The 20601-nt window shown below is 34.9% G+C and overlaps 1 protein-coding gene across 11 annotated transcripts in view; it reads right to left on the bottom strand.

Moving 5' to 3' along the window:
* LRRC49 (leucine rich repeat containing 49) overlaps positions 1 to 20601 on the bottom strand; it is a 135878-nt gene that overhangs the window by 18056 nt on the left and 97221 nt on the right. For all 11 annotated transcript variants that reach the window (XM_032244671.1, XM_032244672.1, XM_032244667.1 and 8 more), the window contains 3 exons: positions 19122 to 19285; positions 2282 to 2519; positions 844 to 1029 (listed from right to left, as the gene is read on the bottom strand). In XM_032244671.1, coding sequence (XP_032100562.1) covers positions 844 to 1029; positions 2282 to 2519; positions 19122 to 19285 — 588 coding nt within the window. The remainder of the gene's footprint in view (positions 1 to 843; positions 1030 to 2281; positions 2520 to 19121; positions 19286 to 20601) is intronic.

Genomic DNA, 20601 nt, shown 5'->3' with positions numbered 1-20601 from the left:
TGGCGCGATCTCGGCTCACCGCAACCTCCGCCTCCTGGGTTCAGGCAATTCTCCTGCCTCAGCCTCCTGAGTAGCTGGGATTACAGGCACGCGCTAATTTTTTGTATTTTTAGTAGAGACGGGGTTTCACCATGTTGACCAGGATGGTCTCGATCTCTTGACCTCGTGATCCACCCGCCTCGGCCTCCCAAGGTGCTGGGATTACAGGCATGAGCCACCGCGCCCGGCCCAACTGCTACCAGCTATTAACAAAGCAGTCTAGACATTTACATAAGCTTGTTTTATTTTCTTTTTCTCTTATTTTTACTTTCTCCCCTTTTATCCTCCTGGCTTATTCCTCCTTTTTATCTCTTCTTTTTGCAAATCATCCTCTTCCCTCCCCCTGCTTTTTTTTTTTTTTATTTTATTCTTCTCTTTCTCTACCACAATACCCTTAATTAGTTGACATTTAGGTTTTACTTCCTAATTCCCTCTTGCATACCAGGCAGTCTGCAAAGTACTTTGAGAAATGCAAAGATCACATTACTTACAGAAGAGTTTCTTTTATTTTTATTTTTAACTGTTACCCCACCATTTTATTTCACTGAATACTTACACACAACAGTAAAATATCTGCCATTCAGTATAACCTGGTTACTGTTCTATTTTCACAATTTGTTTAGTGCTTTGGAAGTTTTAAAACAGATTTTTAGGGTTTTGACATTTTAAATATCAATATATTTTTAAAAACCAATATGCCTCAAATGTTCTATCATGGTTACTTAAATTCCTAACTATTTAAAATAACTACTTCCCCTAAGAAGGAATATATTTATTCTATAGTTCATCTAGTTTTTAGCTTACCTCTGTTCCATTTATTTTCTGCAAACTAAAATGGCTTAGCCTAAACAGTACATAGTATTTCCAGAGTGTAAAACTGACAACTGGGTTTCCTTGAGGATCAATTGTCAACTGGTCAACACGACGGAGTTGCGCTAGTGCATTAAATTGCTGCAGCATTACAAGATTTGTTTCCTTGAATTTAAGGTGCTAGAATGATAAAACACAAAAAAAGATCAGACCATTGAGTTTAACCATATTGAAATATTAACATTAAAGCTCCACTGATCATTCCCCAAGTAAATATGTAAACTTTAGGCTTAGCAAATATGTTTTCAATTACATTAAAACAACTGAATGTACTAAACTTATATAACTTTAATTCAGCCAATGTACCATTGACCAAATCCATCCAATATTGAATTCTGGGTGATTCCTTCTATAAGTGACATGCTCACTTATAAACAAACATTCTTTAAAGTTACATAAATAACAAGTAATGCAAATTCTTTCAGGAATTATTGATTTTATACGCTTCATACTGATACTAAATCAATTTTTTAAAAAGACTGAAAATGAAAATTTCAGAACTTTATAAATACACGGCCCACAATTTTTCTGAGAAGAACTAGTTAGTTGTTATTACTTGTATCTTGGCAAACACTGTGTAGGATTAGTTATACTGGCTACAGAAAAATCAAATCACCAAAACTGCAATGTTAATGCAAGCATTCTGTGTGTGAATCCAGATGCTCTTTTCTAAACACATTGTCTCCACCCCTAATTATCTTCTTTAGAGAGAATGAAGTGAAAAAAAAAAAACCCACTGAAAAGGCAGGTGAGGAAGTCACGTGGCTAACAGAGAAAAACACAGCAACGATAAAAACTCAAGAGAGAACTCATTACAGAAATCACAGTTTCTACAAATGCATACTAAATAATACAATGACACCATAAATGAGGAAGGCTAATTTCTCAAAGTAATTTTAATGTGCTACTAAAATTATTTTCAACACTATTAGGGGATTTTTGTTAAAATTATATGATAAATATACATTGCACCATTACTAGGTACAATAGGTGAATACATAAGGCTATGTGGTAAAACTGAATGCTTTATAAAGTAGAATATATAACTTGAATAAAATCATATCAGTCTTTTTCTAACCCATAAAGGATCATTCTTTCAAGATATAATTTCCAATATTAACATAAAACTTTAAGGCCATTTTATAATACTAATTTAATTAGTATTATAAAGAATACTAATTTATATTTATATTCTTATAATTAGTATTATAAGAATACTAATTTAAATCCTAGCTCAAGAAAATCAACACAAAACCTTAATCTTCCTGCCAGATAGAGACTACATAAATAAAAGTTAAAACAGGTATTTGGCCCAAACACACAAGTCATGACTAAGAATAATTCAAATATACTACTGAAAGGAAATATTTACCAGAAAATTAGGAAACTTAATCTTCAGTTTGGGAAGCACTTGGACGATTTCATCAAATTCTATGAAAGTGAAGGAGACTGTTGTGATCATTCCTGCCGTTTGAACACTCCAATTCCTATCCAGAGATTCCAGTGCTCCTGAGCCATACAGGGAAAGTGTATCCCCATCTACTTCAACAAGGTATGTGTCTATGACAGATAAACTTTGTAAAGCATTGTTGAGTCCTGAGTCTAGAGGCCTGGAAAATCCAAATAAAGTTTTAAATAAAATACTTATCATACAGAGTATCTAAGAGTATAATTACCTATTAGAAAATCTCTTCACAATTTTATATTCTTTTTTCATTTTGGTAATTAAACCCAGTGCATTCAAGACTAATTTTCAATAGACTATCTGGAAGTTTTGTATTATTCTAATCATATATTTTAATTTAAAAAGAGCCATATTCTGAAAAAAGATCTCCTCTAAACCAAAATTATTTATATCCATGAAAGATAATTAATATTCTCTTTAAACAACCCATTTACTACATTATGGTTATCTTTTCATGTCAATACAAATAGGTTTTCCCAATCTATAAAATTTTCTGACTAGAAAAAATTGTAGTTTACAAAATTAGTATTTCTACAGTAAGAACCATACATGTAAAAATATATTTATAAACCAAATAATAACTGCTAAAAATAGTTTATTTCTCAGAGGTTATATTAAGGGGTTACTCTGACTTTCTATTTTTGAATACTTCAGTGGTTTTTAAAAAAATTTTAAAGTGTATATACTACAGTTATAATCAGTGAAGATTTCCTCCTCATTTTGAAATAAGAAATGGTGAAAAGGAATCATTATATTATATATACACACTATATATACACACTTCTCATCCTGCACTGAATTTGGTAATTATTATTTCCAAGGTAGAAGCCGCATTTTTTATACAAGGCTACCTAAATGATAACTAGAGAGTAAGTGTAATATCTTAATCCAAGTCATATTTTCTGCTTTGTGAATACAGACATAACTATTTGTTTTACTCAACCTCAAAACTTAAACAAAGCACGGTTTTTGTTTCTGCATTTTCCTTCTGGGATTTCTGCTCTCATTAACTATTTATTTGCCCCTACTAAAATCAGCATCTCACTCTCACTTGTGCTGCTATGGTCTCTGGTACACTCCTGGAACACATCACTTCTCATACTATATTATAATTTTATGCTTATAATTTTGCCTGTTATTCCAGATAGCGAGTGAGGCCAGAGATTGTATATTTTTACATCTTTGGGACCCAAAACCAAGTAATGAGCTTTTAACCATGTATACTGAATGAATCATTAAAGATCCTCAAACATTTTACAATGTTGATGCTAAGGGAAAAAACTAAGAAAGCACCCCCGCACTGTTGGTTTATCATACTTATTCTGGAGTTACCAGTTAACCTTCTACACATTTGTTCATTCAATAACAAGCTGAGTAATAATATCAGTCTACTTTAAATGAATACGCAACCAAGAAAATACCAAAAGGCTTCATCTCTACCAGACGCTTAAGACAATACCATTGTATGACAAAAATCAAATATCCAATGAGTACTAGTATATGAATGGTCTTAGATGATAATCTTAGAAAGAGAATTAGTTCCATAAATTGTGCTTTGTGTGATACAGTGAGTCAGATTATAGCTCATTAAGGTTGGTTATATAATCAGTACTGGAACAGAATAAAGGACAGTTTCACTGCCACTCTTGATGAAAAGAGTGCATACTGCTATTACAATACTTGCCACTTTGTACTGCAATTACTTGTTGCCTTATCTATCTCTCTTACTAAACACAGTGATCCTTGAGGGCTTGAATTTTGTCACAATTAGTATAGCAGATCCAGTATCTAGTATAGCTCCTAGCACATGCTCTGCTCAATACATATTTCTTGGCTGAATTAATGAAGGGAGACAGCGATGAAGTTTTTAATGAGTATGTATTAGATCTTAAGGAGGGTATTCAAACCATAAGCTATGGTTTCTGTAAAGGGGCAACATCAGTGATATAGACACAGAATAAGGATTAGCAAGAAGGTTTACCCAGGTGAGGCAAAGACATGTAACGAACAAGGAAGGTAAAGGGAAGAAAAACAGCTAGTTGACATAGGGACGCCTGATGGCCACAGTAACCAGCAAAAATGTTTAACGTAAAAATGATGGGGAATCAGAGCTCTGCACCAAAAACATCAATAAATGTTTTGAGAAATGATATTGCTCCATATCATAGATTTAGAAGTGTCTTGCCTTTCTTTTTCTACATAATTAAAAGTTTATTCCACACAATAAAAAGTGTCTATCATCAGAAAGGGATTATTTATTCTGTGCAAAGGGCTTGTCAAGTAAACTGTTGAGGAAATAAGTGACATAATAAACAAGGCTACTCTCAGGAAAACAGTGACATGGTTACAAAACAAAGCAGAAGTAGTCTCCAATTTAGATAGCTATCACATGCACATTTGGTAAAAACAAATGGCAAGTCTCCTGGGCTGCAGACAGGCTCATCCTTTTCACCAGGAAACACAGCACCTAGTAAATAGGCCATATAACATCTAACCCATTTCAGTTATTTTCTGAATGAAGCTTTTGAGCTTAGCCTTAAACTCTGGCCAATGTTTACAAATTTGCTCCTCTGGAAAAGTGTGTTCTGAGTTCTATAAAAAAATGACTTCGCTTGCTAAACGAAGTCATTTATATTTCGGGGACTGTTCTTCTAGTTTTCCTTGTATCCTTAGTAGATATGGCTGCATCTTTTTAGTTACACATTAATTAATTAATTAATTCTTTCATTTACCAAACATGTCCTGAAAGCCCAGTATCTGTAAAACATGGTGCTAAGAATTCTGGCACATGTCATTAAATCATCTGTATTGATAAGAACAATCAACACTGAGATCATACAAAAGTTTTTCGATATAGCAAAATTATTGCTCACCTTTACTTGGCGAAAGTTTCAGAAATGTAACTGCTCTAATCCTACTCTGCAATCAACCTAATAAACACATGGGATATAATTTTTAAACTAAAGTGACCTCAGTATCTCATTAAGCAAATAGTTTTCTGTGGAGAGCTTATTATGTGTCAGATATTGTGCTAAGCATTGGGGATGTAAAAATAAATCAAGATATATTTTCTTTCAAAGAGCTCTCAATCTGGATAAGTGTTGAGAGGAAGATGAATATATATATTGAATATAATATAATGTGCTTATTGTGATATAATGAATATTTAAACCATATGGACACAGAGAAAGGAATGACTAATTCTTCTAGAGGGGAAAAGTCAAGTTTCAAAAGGAGGTTGCATTTGAACTGATCCTCAAGAGATAAATAGCAGATTTTTATCAGGAACAGAAGTTGGGAAAACAGAATGAAGAAGGGTGCAGAAATGATTACTTTAAGTTCAGGGGCATATGTGCAAATGGATACATATTTTCTTTTGTATGGTTCAGGACCTGATTATTTATGTAAGAATAATTTTTCAACTTTTAAGTTCAGGGGCATATGTACAGTTTTATAACACAAGCAAACTGTGTCATGGGGATTTGTTGTATAGATTATTTCATCACCCAGGCATTAAGCCTAGTACCCATTAGTTATTTTTCCTGATCCTCTTCCTCCTCCCACCTTCCATCATCCAGTAGGCCCTGGTGTGTCATTCCCCTCTGTGTGTCCATACGTTATCATCATTTAACTCCCATTTATAAGTGAGAACATGTGGTATTTGATTTTCTGTTCTGTGTTAGTTTGCTAAGGACAATTGCCTCCAGCTCCATCTATGTCCCTGCAAACAACATGATCTCATTCTTTTTTATGGCTGCATAGTATTCCATGGTGTATATGTACCACATTTTCTTTTCTTTTTTTTTTTTTTTTTTTCAGACACAGTTTCACTCTGTTGCCCAGGCTGGAGTGCAGTGGAGTAATCTCAGCTCACTGCAACCTCTGTCTCCTGGGTTCAATAGAGTCTTGTGCCTCTGCCTCTCAAGTCGGTAGGATTATAGGTATGTGCCACAATGCCCAGCTAATTTTTGTATTTTTAGTAAAGACAGGGTTTCACCATGTTTGCCAGGCTAGTCTTGAACTCCTGACCTCAAGTGATCTGCCTGCATCGGCCTCCCACATTTTCTTTATCCAGTCTATCACTGATGGGGATTTAGATTGATTCCATATCTTTGCTATTGTGAATAGTACTGCAATGAACATACAGCATGTTTATGTGCCTTTATAATAGAGTGATTTATATTCCTTTGGTTATATACCCAGTAATGGGATTGCTGGGTTGAACAGTATTTCTATGGCTGGAACACTAAAACACAGGGCAGGAACACTGAAACATGCAGGGGAGAAGGAGCTGGAAATGAGCCCGAAAAGTCAGATTTTATCCTGCATGGTTCAGAAGCAGAAAAAGGTTTTAAATTTAAAAAAAATAATGAGGTCATATTCAATGCAAGTTTTTAAGCACCTCCAAAGTATCATGCATGGATCTAGCTACTAGTGTTGGGGATACAAAGATGAGTAAGATATGCTCTCTGCTCTCAAAGACCCACTTCAGACAGATAAGTCAATCAATTGTGTGGAGGACATAGTAGGGAGAGGCTGAATGTAGGGGATGAATAAGAAGACCAGTGCAAAAGTGTCAACTAGACCAGATTCGGGCAGAACGAAAAACAGTATGGTGTAGTTGAAATGGCAATGGCAAGAAAATGGGATAGACCTTAGTTCAAATTCTAGATATGCCATTGATAACTGATGACTTTTGGGGCGAGTTACTTAATTCTTTGAGTTTCAGTTTCCTTGTATGTAAAATGATTATAATAATACATGTACTTCAGAGTTGTGAAGATTTGAAAAAATATTCTAAATTATGCCTCATACTTAGCTCAAAACATTTTCATGATTATTAATAAAAGAGAGCATAGATTTAACAGATAATTTAGAATAAATAAAGTAAGAAAGTGGTTGATTGGAGAACGAAGGAAATGGTGGAATGAAGTGTGACTCACATTTCTAGAGTAGGTAACTGGTCATCCCGCCCAGTTTCCTACCTTTGTCTAGTCTAAATTTGTACTCTAAGAAAGCTGATATTCTTCTCTGGAGGATCTGTTTAAAATTTGTTTTCCCATAAAGTCCAATGCATTTCCAATAACATTCTCCAACTGAAATAGTAATTATATAACAGCAGGCAGAATGACATCAAATATGAATTCTCTTCAAGATTTTTAGCGGTTCATTTCAAGTCCAAAGTTTCATCTATTCTACTTTACATAATATGATCTTTACATAAGAATAAGTCAGGAAAATATGCTATGCCTTTTCAATGAAGGGCCCTAAGAAAAGACAGGCAATTAACTCAGTGCAATATAAAGTAATGACTCTGAAAGCCAGGCTAAATGTAGAACATACTCTTAAATGTCCAGATGAAAAGACATTATTTAGGAGGCTTATTATTATTCTTTTAACCTTTAGGCTTTTTGTAACAAGCCTGAACAGAAAGATTTTATTTCGGAAGATTCTTTTCCCAATGAATAAGTGGTGCTGATTCCTATAATAATTTATTTTATGAATTACTATTACAACATTCATAGGTGTGAAAATTCACTGTACGCATTATATTTTATTATAGTAGTGTTGGCTAAACTACCACAGTGTTCACAGACAGGAAGTGACCAAAAATAAATCAGCTTCACTGCATGCATCCAATGTAAGCAAAAATAATAATAATAACAAAAAAAAAATTACACCAAGTACTTTCCAATTTCTGCCAGAGAAAAGAAACTTGAAATATGTCATTTTACTGTAGATCTCTCCCAAGTACAGTGAACAGTGAAATCATTAATGGGACATAGCAAAGTTTTACAGAATTATTTCACTTATTGTGTCTATAATTTTTTATGGACACTTGTTTCCAGGCATTTAGTTACACACCCATAAGCCAAAGGTTATAGACATTGTAATCCAAGAATTATTCACTTTTTTGGCATTATGAAATACTAAAGACTATATATACAAATGATTATTAAAAATGGAAAACCTTATGTAGTATTACAAAACAAATGGAAACGCTAGGAAAAAATCTTTGTGGCCCTCTAACTAGTTTTTTATGTTCAGAAATAATTAGATTTTGGCCAAGCATGGTGGCTTATGCCTGTAATCCCAGCACTTTGGGAGGCCGAGGTGGGCAGATCACCTGAGGTTGGGAGTTTGAGACCAGCCTGACCAACATGGAGAAACCCCATCTCTACTAAAATTACAAAATTAGCCGGGCGTGGTGGCACGTGCCTGTAATCCAACTACTCGGGAGGCTGAGGCAGGAAAATCGCTTGAGCCCCGGAGGTGGAGGTTGCGGTGAGCCATGATTGCGCCATTGCACTTTAGCCTGGGCAACAAAAGTAAAACTTCGTCTTTTTTTTTAAAAAAAAAAAAAAAAAAAGAAAGAAAGAATTAAATTTTATCATTCAGGGTCTCAAATGATAAAATGTATTTCTTTTTTGAAGACTTACAGAAAACGTAGTAATATAATCACTAATGTTTAAAATTCTTTACTTTGTACTTTCAGATAAAAATAGCAGATAGATTAAGTACACGTGCTTAAAACCTCTTCCTCCAAGACCCCACTGAAGGGGTCAAAAGGCGTAAACACACAACAACAACAAGCGCAGTAGAGGAAGATTATTGGCAGCAGCAGATTTCCAGAAATTCAGCAAATTTCTGGAAGCTGGAAAGAAAAAGTGTTAGGTGATGAGGAAGGGTCAAAAAGAGCTGTATTCTCAAATATGCACTGGAAATAAGGAAAAGATGGCAGCCAAATTGCTCAGTGGAACTCTGGAAAGGAACTGAGGTAAGTATGATGGAGGATGCGAGTGAGAAGTGAGACCGAACACGGGCATTAATTGAAGACCTGTAAAAGGACTCTCCCACCTACTTCTCTCACTGCCAACGGAGGTCTCATAGAGTGGCACTGCAGTTCAGTGAGAAAGGAAAGAACACTCAATAAATAGCACGAGGGTTAACTGGTTGTTCCTATGGAAGGAAACCCCCTCCCCACACAAATCAGAACTTAACCTCAGATCTAAAAATCAATTACAGGTATAATAAAAACTTAAATATAAAAGGCCAAATGTTAAATCTTTAGAAAGACAAAATGGGAGAATATTTTTTAAATTTCAATGTGATAAGGACTTGTTTTCCTAAACACTATCTAAGTTGGTAAACCATAAAGGAACAGGCATATATTTTTGTGTCTTCAGTATATAAATGGTATTTAAAGTCAAAGGCATGTATGAGATCGTTGGGGGAAAGCAGAGAGTGTAAAGAGAGCCCAGAACCAAAATCTGAAGAACTCTACCATCGAGAGGTTGAGAGGACAGAAATATTTGAAGATACAAGAAAGACACAAGAAATAACACAAGAAGAAAACCAAAGGCTGCTAATAATATGATGCAAAATATTAATCTATAAAGAACTGCCCAAAAGCAAATGATGTGTCTAAATTAGACCACAGAGACAGTCTTCAAAAAGAGTAGATTCTAGAAATCAGAAATGTAGAAACAGTAGTAAATTTCTTTGTTCAATTTTTTAAAAAGGCAATCAGAAACTCCAAAGAAAAACAAACTATCTATGAAAGGCATGGCTCAAATATGGGGTAAACTAATATGTGGCATGGGTTGGCACAACTTTTAAGGTATCATGAAGCGGTGTCCATTTGAATTTGATGCCACGACTATTCTTAGAGTGGCTTAGGAAGCAGAAAAGGAGATATAATCATAGCTTACTACATAACGTAAAGTAAGAAATAGTTACATTATAGAAACTTAAATGCTGTTTACCAGTTACCAATTTAAATGATACCAACTGACAAAGTTTTATGATTATAGAACAGATATAAATTATATTAATCTTGAAATATAAAAGTAGAGCTCATAGAATATAGCCAAATTGGAATCCCAAAGAGAGAGCAAAAATGGTAGAGTAGGGAACCCCAAAACACTCCATCCCTCCATGACAGCAACAAATATGCTAGCAACAACAAAAAACACCCAAAAACAATCAAAATCACCTTTTCAGAAATCTAGAATCTAATAAATTACAAAACCAGGGAAACAATGAAGAAAAGAAAAACTGTTGAATGTCAATAAGAGAGTTCTGAAGCATTCTAACTTACCCTGTTGCCATTCCCCACTCCCCAGCTTGGCGGTGGCCTTGTCACATTCCTGGTGCAGGTGGCTGGCAACAGAGGAAGCAATGCAGGCCATATTCTCAAAAAATTGTAGCTGTGTGATTTGACATGTTTGGTGGCTCTCTGCAGGATTAGCTCAAGGGCTTGCCTTTGTTTCACTTGCCTTGAAGCTTCCCTAGGGCTTATGCAGCTTCTAAGTGGCATTTGTTGAAAGTATTTAAAGGCAAAAATGTACTAGCTGCCACCGGGATAGTAGCTGCAACAAGCAACAGACAGACCAAAAACGCTGAGAAGGAAGAGGCTGGAGAAGGGGATATCTGGAAGAACAGAGTTTTGCGAAGCTCCTATGAGTCCAGGGAATCTAAAAGGCCACATGTATGTCCAGGGTTGGACACATGTTTGGAAAAGATCTGAGAAGGCACTATCCTTAACCCTAACCCTAACCTCTGGCTGATCTTGAGGTTCCACACAAGCAGGAATGAAGGTTAAGGTAGAGTGGTAAACTGCCTAGGTAAGCAGAGAAAGAGTGTCTCAAAACAGAACCAGTCTATAGAGACTGGGAGAGGTTTATTTTTTCCTTTTTTTCCAGGCATTTAAGAAAATCTCTGAAAATCACTAACTGACCACTAAGCTAATGGGACAAAGATTTCAGTGGATACACATGATAAATAATAAAGTCTTCACAGAAATAGTTAGGAAAGTCATTAAACAAACAGAAGAAAACAATCAAAACAAGCAGCAACAACCAATCCTAGGGAGGAGGAGTGATCTGATTTCCAGAGTTGCCACATAAATGTCCAGTTTCAACAAAAAATATGATGCATACAAAGAAACAAGAAAGTATAATCCACTCACAGGAAAAAAAGAAAGGAACAGCAACTGTCCCTGAGGAAGCCCAGACATTGGACTTACTAGACAAAAACTTTTAAGTTAACTATTTTAAATATGCTCAAATAATTAAGGAAAACCAAGAGAATGATGTCTCACCAAATAAAGAATATCAATAAAGAAATGGAAATTAAAAAGGAATCAAATAGAAATTATGGAGTTGAAGAGTACAATAACAGAAAAGTTATCTAGAGGGCTTCAACAGCAGATTTGAGCAGGTGAAAGAATCAGTAAACTTAGATAGCTCAATTAAATTACGTAGTCCGAGGAGTGGGGTAAGATAAAAAATGAAGATAAATGAACAGAACCAGGAAAACTGTGGTACAGTATCCAGCATACAAACACAAACATAGTGGGAGTTTCAGAAGGACGGACATTAGAGAAAAAAAGCAGAAAGAATATTTGAAAAAATAATGGCCAGAAGCTTCCCAAATCTGATAAAACACATAAAACCGGACAGCCCCCTGGCACTAAGCAGCCTGAAAGTACCCCAGCCCAGAAGCTAAAAGACATAAAACAACATATACAAGAGGCTCAGTGAACTCTGACTAGGATAAACTCATAGATCCACACCAAGACACATCATAACCAAACCACTGAAAGACAAAAATAAGGCCAGGAGCAGTGGCTCATACTTGGAATCCCAGCATTTTGGGAGGCCTAGGCATGTGGATCATAAGGTCAGGAGTTCAGCCTGGCCAACACAGTGAAGCCCCATCTCTACTAAAAATACAAAACTTAGCTGGGCATGGTGGTGTGCACCTGTAATCTCAGGTGCTTGGGAGGCTGAGGCAGAAGAATCGCTTGAACCTGGGAGGTGGAGGTTGCAGTGAGCTGAGATCACGCCATTGCACTCCATCCTGAGCAACAGAGTTAGACTTTGTCTAAAAAAATGAAAAATAAAGAGACAAACTTGAAAGTAGTAAGAGAGAAGTGACTCATAATGGACAAGGGATCCTCAATCAGAATAACTGCTGATTTCTCATCAGAAATCATGGAGATCAGAGGGTAGTGGGATGACATATTTAAAGTACTGAAAGATTAAAAAAAAAAACCTGTCAACCCAGAATCATATATGGCAAAACTGGACTTCACAAATAATAAAGAAATGAAGACATTCCCTGATAAACAAAAGCTGAGAGAGTTTGTTGCTAGTATACCTGACTTACAAGAAATGCTAAAGAAGTTCTCTGCGCTGAAATTAAAGAACCCTAGTTGGTAATCTGAAGTCATAGGAAGAAATAAATAACATGAAGAAAAGTAATTACATAAGTACATAATAAAAGCCAGTATTACTAAATTTTGGGTTGGTAATTCCTCTTTTAAAAACATGATTTAAAAGAAAAATGCTTAAAAATAATTATAAATCTATAATGTGCACACAATGTTTAAAGATACGATTTCTGAAAACAGTAACGGAAAAGGAGTAGAGCTAAATAAAAGCAAAGTTTTTATATACTACTACAAGTAGAGGTATTAAATCTAACTAGCTAAATTAAAATGTTCATTGTAATCCCCAGGGTAACAACCAAGAAAATAGCTAGAAAATGTATAGTAAAAGGAACAAAAAGGGGATAAAAAATGGTACACTAAGAAAATCAGTTAAATGCAAAAGAATAAAGCAATGAAGGAATTGAAGAACAAAAAAGGATATACAACAGATAGAAAGCAAATAACAAAATGATAGAAGTCTGTCCTTTCTTATCAGGACTTCAAAGATTAAATTACCCAAATTAAAAGGCAGAAATTAGCAGAAAGGACTTTTTTTTTTTCCAAGATGGAGTTTTGCCCTGTTACCCAGGCTGGAGTGCAGTGGGGTGATCTCGGCTCACTGCAACCTCTGCCTCCTAGGTTCAAGCAATTCTCCTGCCTCAGCCTCCTGAGTAGCTGGGATTACAGGCATGTACCACCATGCCAGGCTAATTGTTGTATTTTTAGTAGAGAAGGGGTTTCACCATGTTGTCCAGGCTGGTCTTGAACTCCTGACCTCCGGTGATCCACCCATCTCATCCTCCCAAAGTGCTAGAATTACAGCCATGAGCCACTGCACCCAGCCAGGATTTTTTTTTTTTTTTAAAGATCCAAGTATATGCTTTCTACAAGATTAAAAGACATAAACAGGCTGAAATGGAAAGGACAGAAACAGATATTCCATGAAAACAGTAAACAAAAGAGAACCAGAGTAACTACTAATATTATGTAAAATAGATTTTATAGCAAATATTTTATGAAAGACACGGAAGAATATTTTATATTGAAAAATTTGTCTATCCATAAGAAAGGTATAACAATTATAAAGATATATGCACTTAACACCTAAAATACATGAAGCAAAAATGGACAAAGTTGAAAGACGAAACTGTTCTACAATAATAATTGGGGACTTCAATACCCTACCTTCAATGATGGATAGAACAACTAGACAGAAGATCAACAAGTATACAGAGGACTCGAAATACACTATAAAACCAACTAACAGACATATATAGAAAGCCCCACCCAATAATAGCAGAATACATATTCTTCTCAAGTACGCATGGAACATTCTCTGGGATAGACCATATGTTCAGCCATAAGCAAGTCTCAATCAATTTAAAAAGATTAAATTCATACAAAATATCTTCTCTGACCACAATGAAAAAATCTGGAAAATTCACAAATATGTAAAAATGAAACACTGCAATCTTAAACAACGATTGGATGAAAGAAGAAATCTCAAGGGAAATTAGAAAAGTATAGCTGACAGAAGTTGTAATGTACAAAGTGGGAAAAATAAAATGGATAGATGCATCTTGCAAATGCAGACTTGAGAGCTATTGCCTATAGTGGGCAAAATAAAAAATAAAGATTTATGTATATATTATAAAAGCTACCAATAAAACAACTATAGATATATAGTCTGGGGAGGAAAAGAGGTGAGAGAGCTGAATCTTCATCTATTATAGCAAGTAATATATCTTAAATCTTACAAATTAAAAAATTGTGTAATATACATTTAAAGATTTGGCCAGTAAAATACCACTTAAAAAAAAAAAAAAAGAGTAGCCACATACATAAAAGGAAAATCAGGTGAATGAGGAGTTTCAACTGTGTCAAATGCTGTAAGGAGTTCAATTAAAATAAGGACTTACAATTCAAAAAGACAAACTGGATGCTCTGGTTAAGAGTTCCTGGTTTAGACAAAATGCAAGGTATAATAAGTTCTTTTAGAAATATCTCTAAATTTCAGTTCTAGGAGATTTTACAGCAATTAGATAGCTACAAACTAAACTGAAGAAAAATCTACAACCAGCAGAAGTTATAAGTAACTGATTTTACATTATAATCTCTACCAGTTATATACTATCTGTCCCAAAAATTTTATTTTTTCTACCTTCATGTATAAATATCTTCTGTGGCTATTCAACTTGCTAGTTTTTAGGTCATTAAAAAAAGAATCAAACTAAGAGAATGTAACATTGTTTCCATGACAGTTTAAACACACATTTGTAGAAAGTAAATCTTTTGCCAGAAATTGTGCATCCTTTTCCTAATGATTCATCATCACTTTTTACATCCTCTCCACTGAACCCCTGCATCACTTCTCCCATGTCTCCCAAACTCTTTCTCTATGCTCCTTTCTTAAAAGCTTCAGACTTTGTGGAACTCCTAATAAAAATTCTGAAACTCTTGGCAATAAGTACAAGGCACAACAATTTTCACTAACAGATACTTCCTCTTTCTCTTGGAACAGTTTGCTTGTTTTTGAGACCATAAAGACCCTATAATTTTAAATTATTTTACAGCGTCATAAAATGTTTGGCTAGATGCCACTTTAAAAGTTCAAAATGTCATCAAAGTCATGTTCATAGTCGCAGTCCACTGATCAGAGACAGTTTTGACAGATAAAATAGCCATTTAATAAAAAAGATACTCCTGCATTCACTGAAGCTGCCAAAACTAGGAAAACTTCAACAGTGAATAGCCCTGTCACAAGAGAGCAAGATTCATGGCCTCTGGTACCATACCTTGTTCTACCATCAGTAACTTCAATGTCTACAATAATTTCAACCGATTGTCTCTCCTATGGTGGCCTTCACTTCTTCTCTTTTCCAACCAATTCACTCTGATAAACACAACAATGGCTTCCATATTGCTTAGATTTCATTACTTAAATGTGTTATATCTCTAAACTTACTCAATATTTAACCTCAAAAACTTACTCTGACCATAAATTCCCACTATTCCAGCACATATTAATGCTCTTACTTAATATGCTCCTCATTTGCAACTTTAATTAGACTTCCAGTCCCAGAAACATAAATTTTTCTTCCTATGTGTTGCTAACCTTCTGTTTTTTAATTCCTTAAAATCTCACCTAGACTATCTGACGAATATTTCCATCTTTTCCTTTGTCATCACACTTAAAATTTTTATTCCTTGTCTTTGATTCCTTGTCTTTGTTCTTTATCAGACATTTGGCTTCTCTTCTGTTATACTTAGCTACTCTGCGCTCTTGGAATAAAACCACCCAACCATTCAGGCTAAAGTTGCTATAATTTCATGGTCTCTAACCTCATTTTGTTCCTCAGAATTTTCCTTCAACCTTTCAACATTTTCCCAGTAGCTCCCTCTGGATATCAAAAATGACCTGAAAAAATGGAGAGACATACTATGTTTCTCAAAGTGACATCACTGTCGTAAAAACGTTAATTCTTCTGAAATTAATAAGTAAACTTAAATGTGATTTGAACAAGATTGTCACCATTTATTTTCTATTTTAACTGATTTTAAAGTTCCTATGAGGCTGAGCACAGTGGCCCATGCCTGTAATCCCAGCACTTTGGGAGGTCAAGGCAGGCAGATCACTTGAGCACCTAAGAGTTCAAGACCAGCCTGGGGAACATGGCAAAGCTCCATCTCTACAAAAAAATACAAAAATGAGCTGGACATACTGGTGTGTGCCTGTAGTCCCAGCTACTCAGAAGGCTGAGGTAGGAGGATTGCTTGAGCCCAGGAGGCAGAGGTTGCAGTGAGGCAAGATCATGCCACTGCACTTCAGCCTGGGAGACAAAGTGGGACCCTATCTCAATGACTAAATAAATAAATAAATAAATAAAGCTCATATGGAAGAATAGGTATATGGTAACTGAAACGTGAAAAGAACAGTAGAAGCCTATTTTCCCTATAAGTTATGAAAACTTACTACAAAGTTATTATAATAAAGAGTCTGGTGTTGGCATTAAAATGGGTAAGTGAAATGGATAGTCCAGAAAAACATGCACATATTAAAACTTAACATGAGATAAAGATGGCATTCTCATAAAAAAACGAATAGTTTAACTTTTAAAAGGTTATTAGCAAATTGACTAGTCAATTGAAATAAAATCAAGTTAGATCCTTACCTAACACTGTGTACAAAAATAAGTTTGAGGCTGTGTGCTTTGGCTCACGCCTGTAATCCTTATGCTTTGGGAAGCCTAGGCAGGCAATCACTTGAGGTCAGGAGTTCGAGACCAGCCTAGCCAACGTAGTGAAACCCCATCTCTATTAAAAACACAAAAATTAGCCAAGTGTGGTCGTGGGCACCTGTAAAATCCCAGCTACTCAGGAGGCTGAGGCAGCAGAATCCCTTGAACCTGGGAGGCAAAGGTTGCAGTGAGCCAGGATCGTGCCACTGCTCTCCAGCCTGGGTGACAGAGTAAGACTCCATCTCAAAAAAAAAAAAAAAAATTGATGGATGGAAGGACTAACTTTTAAAGCCTTATTACAATTTTGAATAAAAAATGCTAGATTACTTGGATAAACTTGAAACAGAGAAACTTAAGAAAAATGAAAAAAATAATTTTTCAAAAAGAGAAATTAGAACTGATGTGTATTATTTCATAAATCTACAACCTACTGCTATAAAGTTTTAACATTATAAAGTGTTATAGTTCTAACCAAGTAAAACTGTATTTCACCATTTAAATAATATTAAATATAGCTCCAGGGCTATATAAGAGTGGTATATTAGTTATATAAATTGCCCCCTTATTAGAATTTTTATTTTTGCCTTATTTTTCTAGCTGAAAGAGCAGAGGGGGTCTACATGTGGATTCCAAGTGAGCTGAAGGAAATACATTGATATAAGTTAATCCTATAACTAAAATTTAAAAAGCATACCTGCCTAAATATATGTTAGACTTTAACTCTAGACAATTTCTAAAACATTATTCTCATGCCACTCAAATTACTTCCTTTACTATATATACATTTTCATATGAAAGGGTCAAAGAATTCCAGCTGAAAACTTGAAGTAAAAGCTATATTGTATTGTATTTAGTTTTAAAAGGTGTTTCAGAGTTTAGTTAAGGTAATAAGACACATATGCTTCATCAAATTAAACAAAATTAAAATGTATTATATCTTTGATTTTTAGGCTTTATTTTTAAATTATGTAAATATAGTTAGCCCTCAGTGGGTTCTACACCCATAGATTAAACGAAATGAATCAAAAATAATCTGAAAAGAAAAATTCCACAAAGTTCCAAAAGCAAAACTTGAACTTGCCACATGCTAGGTACTATGCCAAATCCACGCAAATGAAGTGATGTGTCGGCATTGTATTAGATACTATTCAAGTAATCTAGAGATGATTTCAAGTATATGGTAGTATGTGTATAGTTTATATGCAAATACTATCCCATTTTATATAGGGAATTGAGTATCTGCAGATTTGGATATTTGCAGGGGTCCTGGAACCAATCCCCCATGGAGACTGAGGGACAGTTGTACAAATACATATTTAAATTATACACGCACTATAAAGATATAGATACTTTATGTCCCTCTGAATTTACTTGATTCCAATATGCTTTTCTGAGAGGAAGAGAAACATGTGGAGTCTAGATAACGCACTCAGCATTGCTCATAAACCTAGGGATATGTTATCATGTGGTAAATGTATCATAGAAGAAAAGAGGTTGGGAGTCACTGGAACAGATAGTCTAGAGCACAGCTGGAGTCACTATTCAGATCGTATGCCCGATTGCTTACTGCTAGTAGTTAAAGAGTAAGGCTTTGTGATGGCTGCTGAGGACAGAACAACAGCAGTTAAATCAATCAACCAGGATTCCTTTCCTCATGGAGCTTACATTCTAATGGGGAAGACACACATGAAACAACTAACTACTAACTAGTTCTTTGGTCATAGTTACGGTTAAATACAAAGAAGGGGAGGTGCAGGGTACTGAGAGATAAAAAGGACACCTGCTCTATTCTTTGGAGTCAGGAAAGACTTTTTTGGAAGATGTGAAATTTAAACTTCAGACCTCTATGGGTGAGCTGAAGTTAGCTAGGGCTGGATCAGAGAAATAGTGCAGGGAAGTGATTGCTGTCAGGGCAGAAAAACACTATTCCTATAAGAAAGGTTCTGAAGTAGGAAGTAACTGAACTGAAAGACAGTGATGCTGCAATAGCAGAAGAAGATGGTTGATGGCATGAGATAAAAGAGATGAAGTGGGCAAAAGGCATCATAGACTATGGTAAGCAATCTAGGCTTTTCCCTATGAAAAATATGAAGCGCCCTATGAAGAGTGTTTTAATTAGGAGAATATCATAGTAAGATTTATATTTCCAATTTTTCCATCTTAACTTCTAATTTCAACAAGTTTTCTTCATAAAGCTCTTTAAAAATAATTATATGTCAAATGGTTTCTAATTCCCGCTCCAAATTCAATTATCTAAAAGATGCTTGTATCTTGAAAGAATACCATCGCATACCCTGTTTCCTCTGGGAATGCAGAGAGGGTGCTTCCATCAAGCTGACAGGGGTCATGAGGAGAGTCAGAATCTTTTCTATCTTCATCTGTAGCAATACTGGCTACCCGTTGTTGTTGCAAGTCCCACTGTCGAGCTACATTGTTAATTGTTAACCTTTTCTTCTCCTAGGAAAAAGTTAATTGTGACAAAAGTTATGTAACGCATTTTTTGTAGCAGAAGTGACATCTAAGAGGCATACTGTTTGTACTTATAATACTTTTTCTTATAATACTTTTAAAAGGAGCCTGGTTTTTATAAGTAGCTACCCAATATACATTCTAAAACAAGATTTGGGAGGCCTGTATTTACTCTCTGCATTCAAAATTTCCAATAATGATCTAACACTCTAAAGGAAAAAAATATGCAAACAATTATTGCTCTTTAGGAACTTAATTTTATTAAAAATAAATATACAACCAACTAGAGATTAAAAATTCAAAATCTGATTGCATACTTATTGTTATCTGAAGTTTTAAACAGAAATTTATATGCCTGTAACACAGTAAGAAAAAACTAACAATATCTTAGTTTGTCTACTCAATAATTAAGACTGATAAAGTGAAATAATCTTGGAGGGGAGAGGGAAGGAGTTGATCAATGTTCCAAGTTTCTCAGAATAAATTATAATGTCTGAAACTTAACGGTTATTCTCTAGACTATTAAAAGAAATTATACTAGGTTGAAATGTCTCTAAATAACTAGTACCATCCCAGATGAATATGAAAGAAATTAATTCATTATAAGCAATGGATGCCTTAAGGTCGTGGTTCTCAAGTTTCAGGGTACCTCAAATCATCTGGAGGTTAAAACAGATTGCTTATTTAGAGTTTTGAAGTAGGGTTTGAGAATCTGAATTTCTAAGTATTTTTAAGTATTCTAACATTGCTAGTTCATGGACCTCACCTTGAGAACCACTGACTTATAGCATTGGAGCTCAATCCTCTCACAGAAACCTGGTTGTGAAAAAGCAGATCTAGACTACTGAAAGAAATTGTGCTAAATTGAAATGTCTTGATTATATGTATATATATATATATATATATATATATATATGGAAAAAAATCCCTATTCTGGTAAAGTTTCAATTATCAAAAGATAATATTTAATTACAGCTTATCAATTAGATCAGAATGCTGAAAATAGACATTGTAGTCTTTCCTAAGACTACAATCCTGCATTGAAAAATCAGCTGAGCGTGACACTGACCCCTCTTTGCCTGGTGGCTCTGGAGCCTGAGAAGGCTAGTAGGAAGGTTCTCTGTCCACTTTTTGAGTGCATATATACATGTAGAATAGTTCTTTTTAGTTGTACCTCTTCACATTATTTGTATAATTTTGGGTTATCTAAGATTTTAGCATGTATGCATGGCATTAGATAGGAATAAAAAGTGATATGGCTTGCTTAATTAAAACTGAAGTTTTTAAAGTTCTACTTCTGTTTT

This window comes from Sapajus apella, unplaced genomic scaffold, assembly GCF_009761245.1.
Source record: "Sapajus apella isolate SASKATOON/1434 unplaced genomic scaffold, GSC_monkey_1.0 scaffold55, whole genome shotgun sequence".
Classification (NCBI taxonomy): Eukaryota; Metazoa; Chordata; class Mammalia; order Primates; family Cebidae; genus Sapajus; species Sapajus apella.
The sequence above is the reverse complement of the archived record's forward strand: the minus strand, read 5'-3'. Positions and strand labels throughout refer to the sequence as shown.